The sequence below is a fragment of the Ranitomeya imitator genome, chromosome 8 (assembly GCF_032444005.1).
Source record: "Ranitomeya imitator isolate aRanImi1 chromosome 8, aRanImi1.pri, whole genome shotgun sequence".
NCBI classification, from domain to species: Eukaryota; Metazoa; Chordata; class Amphibia; order Anura; family Dendrobatidae; genus Ranitomeya; species Ranitomeya imitator.
In genome coordinates, this window is record NC_091289.1 from 190738619 (window position 1) to 190748555 (window position 9937).

General features: G+C 59.1%; 2 protein-coding genes across 2 annotated transcripts; both read right to left on the reverse strand.

Annotated features, from left to right (window-relative positions):
* Window positions 1-2804: 2804 nt before the first annotated feature.
* LOC138648144 (S-antigen protein-like) lies at window positions 2805-5117 on the reverse strand. Its single transcript, XM_069737648.1, has 2 exons — window positions 4306-5117; window positions 2805-3849 (listed from the first exon to the last, which is right to left on the reverse strand). Exons 1-2 carry the CDS (start codon window positions 5115-5117, stop codon window positions 2805-2807), a joined length of 1857 nt encoding a protein of 618 aa, XP_069593749.1.
* A 310-nt stretch (window positions 5118-5427) lies between these two features.
* LOC138648145 (S-antigen protein-like) lies at window positions 5428-6991 on the reverse strand. The gene is made up of 2 exons (XM_069737650.1): window positions 6139-6991; window positions 5428-5915 (listed from the first exon to the last, which is right to left on the reverse strand). Exons 1-2 carry the CDS (start codon window positions 6989-6991, stop codon window positions 5428-5430), a joined length of 1341 nt encoding a protein of 446 aa, XP_069593751.1.
* Window positions 6992-9937: the final 2946 nt, after the last annotated feature.

The window sequence follows — 9937 nt, forward strand, 5'->3', positions numbered from 1 at the left end:
GTCACCAGATACTGATGAGATTTTAGATTTTTTTTTAAATCACTTGGCATTTTTTTCATTGATAAATAAAGTGTTAACTCTCCTATTTTTTGAAAGCTTCTTATTCTGCAGCATTGTCCACACCTGCCTAAAACTTTTGCACAGTTCTGTATTTAGTCTAACAATGTATAACTGTTGAAATGTTATGCTTGGAATCAGCATTAAGCAATTACATCAGTATTTCATTACAATAAGACACATGTGCTGGTGGGATTGGGGTTGGATACACACTGCTATCAATAATTAGCCGATCATCTGCACTGAAGCAAACAGTAAAGGTTCAGCAAGCAGAGATTTTGAAGGTTCAGCAAGCAGAGATTTTGAAAACCAAGATGAATTGATACAGAAATTATATTTTAACATTGCCTAACCTTTATTTGGTGAATCTGGATAACAAGTCTTTACGTGGCGGCTGCACTCGGATGCCGCTAATGACACTGACTGAAGAAGAAAAAATAATTGGAGAAAAACAGCAGAAATGGCGAAAATTGCTGAAACAATGAAGTAGACGGCCGTGGATGAAAGTAAATGTAATTACAGGTAACAAGTATCTAAAACAAAGCAGCGCTGGATCTATAAATGTCGTGGGGGGAGTGAGAAAAATGCAATAAGTGGAGCGTGGCTTCTACTGCGCAGACAGTGATATGATTCTAATATCGATTTACGGAAGAGGCAAAGAACACCTGGAAGATGTTACTATTCATCTGCAAGGGCTTCATTATTGTTTCCCTTGTTTCTGTATTTCTGGATGTTTGTAGATAATATTTTGCTGCTCATATAGGGATATTGCATTGTCTTAGCCCCTTTAAGACCAAGGCATTGGGTTTGTAGCTTTTTTATTATTTTCAGTTTTGCATCAATGTCATTTGGTATGTAGTTGTCCATTTTCATCAATTTAACTTTGGTTGAGGGGGAAGTTGGCTAAAAACAAAACTAAAAATTTGCAGCACTTATTTTTTTTTCATGCTGTTCACTATTGATCTAAAATAATATCATGTCATGTAACATCCCCTTTGAGAGCAGTCACTTTACATAGCAATCATTGGTAATCTGATGTAACATCTCCTTTAAGAGCAGCCATGTTACATAACTGTCATTGGTCATCAGATGTAACATCCCCTTTAAGAGATGTCACATAATATAACTGTAACTGGTCATCTGACGTAACATCTCCTTTAAGAGCAGGCACATTACTTAACTGTTTCCTGACATTGGATGTAACATCCCCTTTAAGAGCAATCACGTTACATAGCTGTCACTGGACATCGGATGTAACATCCCCTTTAAGAGCAGTCATATTCTATGACATTAGAAATGATGGCGTCTCCCTTATTTGATTGCTTTGTATGAGAACGCGATTCCTAAAATAAAATCTTACAGAATAAATCTGCGCTGTATTGTCAGAAATCCGCAGGGCTGAGCGCGCTCCTGACATGACTAAACGGGGGCATTACTCAGTAGGTCGCGGCATTCCCGCAGAAAAGCTGAATATAAATCACATGTGTGGGAGTTCGGCATATACAGAGGAGATCAGAAGGTGAAGAACAGAACAAGAAAACCTGGAAAATACCAAGAAATGGACCAAGTGTTCTCATCATGGCAGTGAACAGAATGATGGAAACATTGTTGCTACATATATCTTGTTACCGATTCTGGAATACAATTGCTTCCAAAGCTGCAATCAAAATTCTGCTGGAAATCATTGGAAACTGACAGCTGATCTGAGTCCGTGTGCTCTGAGGGCCGCTCCTCCCTGTGCTCTGAGGGCCGCTCGTCCCTGTGCTCTGTGGGCCGCTCCTCCCTGTGCTCTGAGGGCCGCTCGTCCCTGTGCTCTGTGGGCCGCTCCTCCCTGTGCTCTGAGGGCCGCTCGTCCCTGTGCTCTGTGGGCCGCTCGTCCCTGTGCTCTGTGGGCCGCTCCTCCCTGTGCTCTGAGGGCCGCTCGTCCCTGTGCTCTGGGGGCCCGCTCGACCCTGTGCTCTGAGGGCCGCTCGTCCCTGTGCTCTGAGGGCCGCTCGTCCCTGTACTTTGTGGGCCGCTCGTCCCTGTGCTCTGTGGGCCGCTCGTCCCTGTGCTCTGTGGGCCGCTCGTCCCTGTGCCCTGAGGGCCGCTCGTCCCTGTACTCTGTGGGCCGCTCGTCCCTGTACTCTGTGGGCTGCTCTACCCTGTGCTCTGGGGGCCCGCTCGACCCTGTGCTCTGTGGGCCGCTCGTCCCTGTGCTCTGAGGGCCGCTCGTCCCTATGCTCTGAGGGCCGCTCGTCCCTGTGCTCGGAGGGCCCCTCGTCCCTGTGCTCTGAGGGCCGCTCGTCCCTGTGCTCTGAGGGCCGCTCGTCCCTGTGCTCTGTGGGCCGCTCCTCCCTGTGCTCTGAGGGCCGCTCGACCCTGTGCTCTGGGGGCCCGCTTGACCCTGTGCTCTGAGGGCCGCTCGTCCCTGTGCTCTGAGGGCCGCTCGTCCCTGTACTCTGTGGGCCGCTCGTCCCTGTGCTCTGTGGGCCGCTCGTCCCTGTGCTCTGTGGGCCGCTCGTCCCTGTGCTCTGAGGGCCGCTCGTCCCTGTACTCTGTGGGCCGCTCGACCCTGTGCTCTGGGGGCCCGCTCGACCCTGTGCTCTGAGGGCCGCTCGTCCCTGTACTCTGTGGGCCGCTCGTCCCTGTGCTCTGAGGACCGCTCGTCCCTGTGCTCTGTGGGCCGCTCGTCCCTGTGCTCTGTGGGCCGCTCGTCCCTGTGCTCTGAGGGCCGCTCGTCCCTGTGCTCTGAGGGCCGCTCGTCCCTATGCTCTGAGGGCCGCTCGTCCCTGTACTCTGTGGGCCGCTCGACCCTGTGCTCTGGGGGCCCGCTCGACCCTGTGCTCTGAGGGCCGCTCGTCCCTGTGCTCTGAGGGCCGCTCGTCCCTGTACTCTGTGGGCCGCTCGTCCCTGTGCTCTGAGGGCCGCTCGTCCCTGTACTCTGTGGGCCGCTCGACCCTGTGCTCTGGGGGCCCGCTCGACCCTGTGCTCTGTGGGCCGCTTGTCCCTGTGCTCTGAGGGCCGCTCGTCCCTGTACTCTGTGGGCCGCTCGACCCTGTGCTCTGGGGGCCCGCTCGACCCTGTGCTCTGAGGGCCGCTCGTCCCTGTGCTCTGAGGGCCACTCGTCCCTGTACTCTGTGGGCCGCTCGTCCCTGTGCTCTGAGGGCCGCTCGTCCCTGTACTTTGTGGGCCGCTCGTCCCTGTGCTCTGTGGGCCGCTCGTCCCTGTGCCCTGAGGGCCGCTCGTCCCTGTACTCTGTGGGCTGCTCGACCCTGTGCTCTGGGGGCCCGCCCGACCCTGTGCTCTGAGGGCCGCTCGTCCCTGTGCTCTGAGGGCCGCTCGTCCCTGTACTCTGTGGGCCGCTCGTCCCTGTGCTCTGAGGGCCGCTCGTCCCTATGCTCTGAGGGCCGCTCGTCCCTGTGCTCGGAGGGCCCCTCGTCCCTGTGCTCTGAGGGCCGCTCGTCCCTGTGCTCTGAGGGCCGCTCGTCCCTGTGCTCTGTGGGCCGCTCCTCCCTGTGCTCTGAGGGCCGCTCGACCCTGTGCTCTGGGGGCCCGCTTGACCCTGTGCTCTGAGGGCCACTCGTCCCTGTGCTCTGAGGGCCGCTCGTCCCTGTACTCTGTGGGCCGCTCGTCCCTGTGCTCTGTGGGCCGCTCGTCCCTGTGCTCTGTGGGCCGCTCGTCCCTGTGCTCTGAGGGCCGCTCGTCCCTGTACTCTGTGGGCCGCTCGACCCTGTGCTCTGGGGGCCCGCTCGACCCTGTGCTCTGTGGGCCGCTCGTCCCTGTGCTCTGAGGGCCGCTCGTCCCTGTACTCTGTGGGCCGCTCAACCCTGTGCTCTGGGGGCCCGCTCGACCCTGTGCTCTGAGGGCCGCTCGTCCCTGTGCTCTGAGGGCCGCTCGTCCCTGTACTCTGTGGGCCGCTCGTCCCTGTGCTCTGAGGACCGCTCGTCCCTGTGCTCTGTGGGCCGCTCATCCCTGTGCTCTGTGGGCCGCTCATCCCTGTGCTCTGAGGGCCGCTCGTCCCTGTGCTCTGAGGGCCGCTCGTCCCTGTGCTCTGTGGGCCGCTCGTCCCTGTGCTCTGTGGGCCGCTCATCCCTGTGCTCTGAGGGCCGCTCGTCCCTGTGCTCTGAGGGCCGCTCGTCCCTGTGCTCTGTGGGCCGCTCGTCCCTGTGCTCTGTGGGCCGCTCGTCCCTGTGCTCTGAGGGCCGCTCGTCCCTGTGCTCTGAGGGCCGCTCGTCCCTATGCTCTGAGGGCCGCTCGTCCCTGTACTCTGTGGGCCGCTCGACCCTGTGCTCTGTGGGCCGCTCGTCCCTGTGCTCTGAGGGCCGCTCGTCCCTGTACTCTGTGGGCCGCTCGACCCTGTGCTCTGGGGGCCCGCTCGACCCTGTGCTCTGTGGGCCGCTTGTCCCTGTGCTCTGAGGGCCGCTCGTCCCTGTACTCTGTGGGCCGCTCGACCCTGTGCTCTGGGGGCCCGCTCGACCCTGTGCTCTGAGGGCCGCTCGTCCCTGTGCTCTGAGGGCCACTCGTCCCTGTACTCTGTGGGCCGCTCGTCCCTGTGCTCTGAGGGCCGCTCGTCCCTGTACTTTGTGGGCCGCTCGTCCCTGTGCTCTGTGGGCCGCTCGTCCCTGTGCCCTGAGGGCCGCTCGTCCCTGTACTCTGTGGGCTGCTCGACCCTGTGCTCTGGGGGCCCGCCCGACCCTGTGCTCTGAGGGCCGCTCGTCCCTGTGCTCTGAGGGCCGCTCGTCCCTGTACTCTGTGGGCCGCTCGTCCCTGTGCTCTGAGGGCCGCTCGTCCCTATGCTCTGAGGGCCGCTCGTCCCTGTGCTCGGAGGGCCCCTCGTCCCTGTGCTCTGAGGGCCGCTCGTCCCTGTGCTCTGAGGGCCGCTCGTCCCTGTGCTCTGTGGGCCGCTCCTCCCTGTGCTCTGAGGGCCGCTCGACCCTGTGCTCTGGGGGCCCGCTGGACCCTGTGCTCTGAGGGCCACTCGTCCCTGTGCTCTGAGGGCCGCTCGTCCCTGTACTCTGTGGGCCGCTCGTCCCTGTGCTCTGTGGGCCGCTCGTCCCTGTGCTCTGTGGGCCGCTCATCCCTGTGCTCTGAGGGCCGCTCGTCCCTGTACTCTGTGGGCCGCTCGACCCTGTGCTCTGGGGGCCCGCTCGACCCTGTGCTCTGTGGGCCGCTCGTCCCTGTGCTCTGAGGGCCGCTCGTCCCTGTACTCTGTGGGCCGCTCAACCCTGTGCTCTGGGGGCCCGCTCGACCCTGTGCTCTGAGGGCCGCTCGTCCCTGTGCTCTGAGGGCCGCTCGTCCCTGTACTCTGTGGGCCGCTCGTCCCTGTGCTCTGAGGACCGCTCGTCCCTGTGCTCTGTGGGCCGCTCATCCCTGTGCTCTGTGGGCCGCTCATCCCTGTGCTCTGAGGGCCGCTCGTCCCTGTGCTCTGAGGGCCGCTCGTCCCTGTGCTCTGGGGGCCCGCTCGACCCTGTGCTCTGAGGGCCGCTCGTCCCTGTGCTCTGAGGGCCGCTCGTCCCTGTACTTTGTGGGCCGCTCGTCCCTGTGCTCTGTGGGCCGCTCGTCCCTGTGCCCTGAGGGCCGCTCGTCCCTGTACTCTGTGGGCTGCTCGACCCTGTGCTCTGGGGGCCCGCTTGACCCTGTGCTCTGAGAGCCGCTCGTCCCTGTGCTCTGAGGGCCGCTCGTCCCTGTACTCTGTGGGCCGCTCGTCCCTGTGCTCTGAGGGCCGCTCGTCCCTATGCTCTGAGGGCCGCTCGTCCCTGTGCTCGGAGGGCCCCTCGTCCCTGTGCTCTGAGGGCCGCTCGTCCCTGTGCTCTGAGGGCCGCTCGTCCCTGTGCTCTGTGGGCCGCTCCTCCCTGTGCTCTGAGGGCCGCTCGACCCTGTGCTCTGGGGGCCCGCTTGACCCTGTGCTCTGAGGGCCACTCGTCCCTGTGCTCTGAGGGCCGCTCGTCCCTGTACTCTGTGGGCCGCTCGTCCCTGTGCTCTGTGGGCCGCTCGTCCCTGTGCTCTGTGGGCCGCTCGTCCCTGTGCTCTGAGGGCCGCTCGTCCCTGTGCTCTGAGGGCCGCTCGTCCCTGTGCTCTGAGGGCCGCTCGTCCCTGTACTCTGTGGGCCGCTCGTCCCTGTGCTCTGAGGACCGCTCGTCCCTGTGCTCTGTGGGCCGCTCATTCCTGTGCTCTGTGGGCCGCTCATCCCTGTGCTCTGAGGGCCGCTCATCCCTGTGCTCTGTGGGCCGCTCATCCCTGTGCTCTGTGGGCCGCTCCTCCCTGTGCTCTGTGGGCCGCTCATCCCTGTGCTCTGTGGGCCGCTCATCCCTGTGCTCTGTGGGCCGCTCCTCCCTGTGCTCTGTGGGTCGCTCGTCCCTGTGCTCTGAGGGCCGCTCGTCCCTGTGCTCTGAGGGCCGCTCCTCCCTGTGCTCTGTGGGCCGCTCATCCCTGTGCTCTGTGGGCCGCTCCTCCCTGTGCTCTGTGGGCCGCTCCTCCTTGTGCTCTGTGGGTCGCTCCTCCCTGTGCTCTGTGGGTCGCTCCTCCCTGTGCTCTGAGGGCCGCTCATCTCTGTGCTCTGTGGGTCGCTCTTCCCTGTGCTCTGAGGGCCGCTCGTCCCTGTGCTCTGTGGGCCGCTCATCTCTGTGCTCTGTGGGCTGCTCGTCCCTGTGCTCTGAGGGCTGCTCGTCCCTGTGCTCTGCAGGTCGCTCTTCCCTGTGCTCTGAGGGCCGCTCATCCCTGTGCTCTGAGGGCCGCTCGTCCCTGTGCTCTGTGGGCCGCTCATCTCTGTGCTCTGTGGGCTGCTCGTCCCTGTGCTCTGAGGGCTGCTCGTCCCTGTGCTCTGCAGGTCGCTCGTCCCTGTGCTCTGTGGGCTGCTCATCTCTGTGCTCTGTGGGCTGCTCGTCCCTGTGCTCTGAGGGCTGCTCGTCCCTGTGCTCTGCAGGTCGCTCGTCCCTGTGCACACCACATGCATGGAGCCGGCTCAGTAGCTGTCTTGTACAGCCAGCACCAGAGTCTAAGGGTATGTTCACACGCTGCGGATTGGCTGCTGTGGATTCGCAGCAGTTTTCCATGCATTTACAGTACCATGTAAACCTATGGAAAACAAAATCCGGAGTGCACATGCTGCCGAAAAAAAACGCGCAGATACGTAGCGTTGTTTATTTCGCAGCATGTCAATTCTTTGTGCAGATTCCGCAGCGGTTTACACTTGCTCCATAATAGGAATCCGCACAAAATCCGCAAAAAAAATTGCGGTAAATCCGTGGTAATTCCGCAGTGCGGTTTACCTGCGGAATTACCAAAATCAGTGCGGAAAAATGTGCAGAGTAATCCACAAGTGTGCACATACCCTAACTGCCCTGATTGCAGCTAGCTCTCATCGCAGCACTTTAAACCCCTTAGGCCGGTTTCACACGTCCAGATAATTCCAGTACCGGAAAAAATCAGTACCGGAATTATCCGTGTCCGTGTGCCCCTACGTTTCTGTGGCACATCAGTGTGGCACACGTGTGCCGCCTGTGTGCCCACTGGGTACCACACGCACCATGCTGGGTACCACACGCACCAGCATCTGGTGCTGAAGCCGCGATTCATATCTTCCCTGCAGCAGAGTTTGCTGCAGAGAAGATATGAATAATAGTGTTTAAAATAAAGATCTATGTGCCCCCCGCCCTCCCACCGTCTGTGCGCCCCCCCCCCCCGCTGTTCTGAAAATACTCACCCGCCTCCCTCGTTGGCTGTCGCTGCTTCCTGGTCTGGCCGCAGCTTCTCCTGTATGCGGTCACGTGGGGCCGCCGATTACAGTAATGAATATGCGGCTCCACCCCTATGGGAGGTGGAGCTGCATATTCATTACTGTAAATGAGCGGCCCCACATGACCGCATAAAGGAGAAGATGCGGCCAGGAGAGGAAGCAGCGCCGGGGAGGGAGCGAGCCGGGTGAGTATTTTCAGAACAGCGGGGGGGCGCACAGGGGATGGGAGGGGGGGCACACAGATCTTTATTTTAAACACAATTATTCATATTTTCTCTGCAGCAAACGCTGCTGCAGGGAAGATATGAATCGCAGCTTCAGCACCAGTGGGGGGGACAGCGCTTAATGTAGCGCTGTCTCCTGCACGGCACACGGACTGCACATGGACAACGTCCGTGTGCGGTACGTGTTTTACACGGACCCATTGACTTTAATGGGTCCATGTAATACGGGGCCCCAGGAAGAGCACAGGGGCTCCAGGAAGAGCACAGGGGCCACAGGAAGTGCACAGGGCCCCAAACAGCGTATGGGGCCCCAGGCAGCCCACAGGGGCCCCAGGCAGTGCACTGGACCTCAGGCAGCACACGAGGTCCCAGGCAGCACACGAGGTCCCAGGCAGCGCATGAGGCCCCAGGCAGCACACGGAGCTCCAGGCAGAGCACAGGGGCCCCAGGCAGCGCACAGGGCCCCAGGCAGCACATGAGGCCCCAGGCAGCACACGGAGCTCCAGGCAGCACATGGTGCCCCAGGCAGAGCACAGGGGCCCCAGGCAGCGCACAGGGCCCCAGGCAGCACATGGACCTGTGGGCTGCCTGGGGTCCTGTGCACTGCCTGGGGCACCGTGCGCTGTTTGGGACTCCGTGCGCTGACTGGGGCCCTGTGCACTGCCTGGGGTCCTATGCACTCCCTAGGGCCCCTGTGTGCTGCCTGGGGCCCTGTGCGCTGCCTGGGGCGCCTGTGTGCTGCCTGGGGCCCTGTGCGCTGCTTTGGGCCCTGTCCTCTGCCTGGGGCCCCGTATGCTGCCTGGGGCTCCGTTATTGATTATATCACTCAATGGTTCTCAAAAGGCTGAAAATCTGATCTACAGCAGCTGGGGTATATTCTGACCTGGAGGGGTATAATCTGGCCTAGGCCACTTTAACCCCGGGTATATTCTGAGCAGGGGGGGTTAATCTGGCCTGTTACATCGGTATGAACTCTGAACTTTTAAGTTTGGGTTTGCTGTAATTACAGGGAATCCTCTGTGAGCATGATGTTCATACTATACAATTGTATTTGAATTGGGGAAGGAATTTCGGATGGGAATTTGGGAAAGCATTAAAGGGGTCTCGAAGGGGGGGGGGATAGGGAGGGAAAAGGGGGAGTTATGTTCATAAAATATATGATTATCTGTGAATAACAGCTTGATGTCATTTGTTATCATTGATTTTCCTTAATAAAAATGTATCTGATTAAAAAAAATAATAAACCAACACCACCAAACTCCTTCTGGTGTCCAGATAGTTTGTTGCAATGTATCAGTGCAGGCAGACTGTATGCACCCAAAAACACATGGGCCACTTGCACAGTGAACAAGTCTGTAGAAACCTGTTCACACAACCAAAGAACTTGAAGACACAAAAGCGCACAGAGAGGTCAAATATACTCTGTTGTAAAAAAGTCACAGTAAACAAGCAAGTGCTAGTCAAAAAATGAAAAAATACAGGGTATTTAGTTAATACGTTTTTTTGCAAAAAAAGTATGTTAACCCCTTACCGGCATTGGACGTACTATACCGTCCGATGCCGGCTCCCCTGCTTTGATGCAGGGCTCCGCGGTGAGCCCGCATCAAAGCCGGGACATGTCAGCTGTTTTGAACAGCTGACATGTGCCCGTAATAGGCGCGGGCAGAATCGCGATCTGCCCGCACCTATTAACTAGTTAAATGCCGCTGTCAAACGCAGACAGCGGCATTTAACTACCGCTTCCGGCCGGGTGGCCGGAAATGACGTCATCGCCGAACCCCGTCACATGATCGGGGGTCGGCGATGCTTGTATATTGTAACCATAGAGGTCCTAGAGACCTCTATGGTTACTGATGACCGGTGGCTGTGAGCGCCACCCTGTGGTCGGCGCTCACAGCACACCTCCATTTCTGCTACATAGCAGCGATCAGCAGATCGC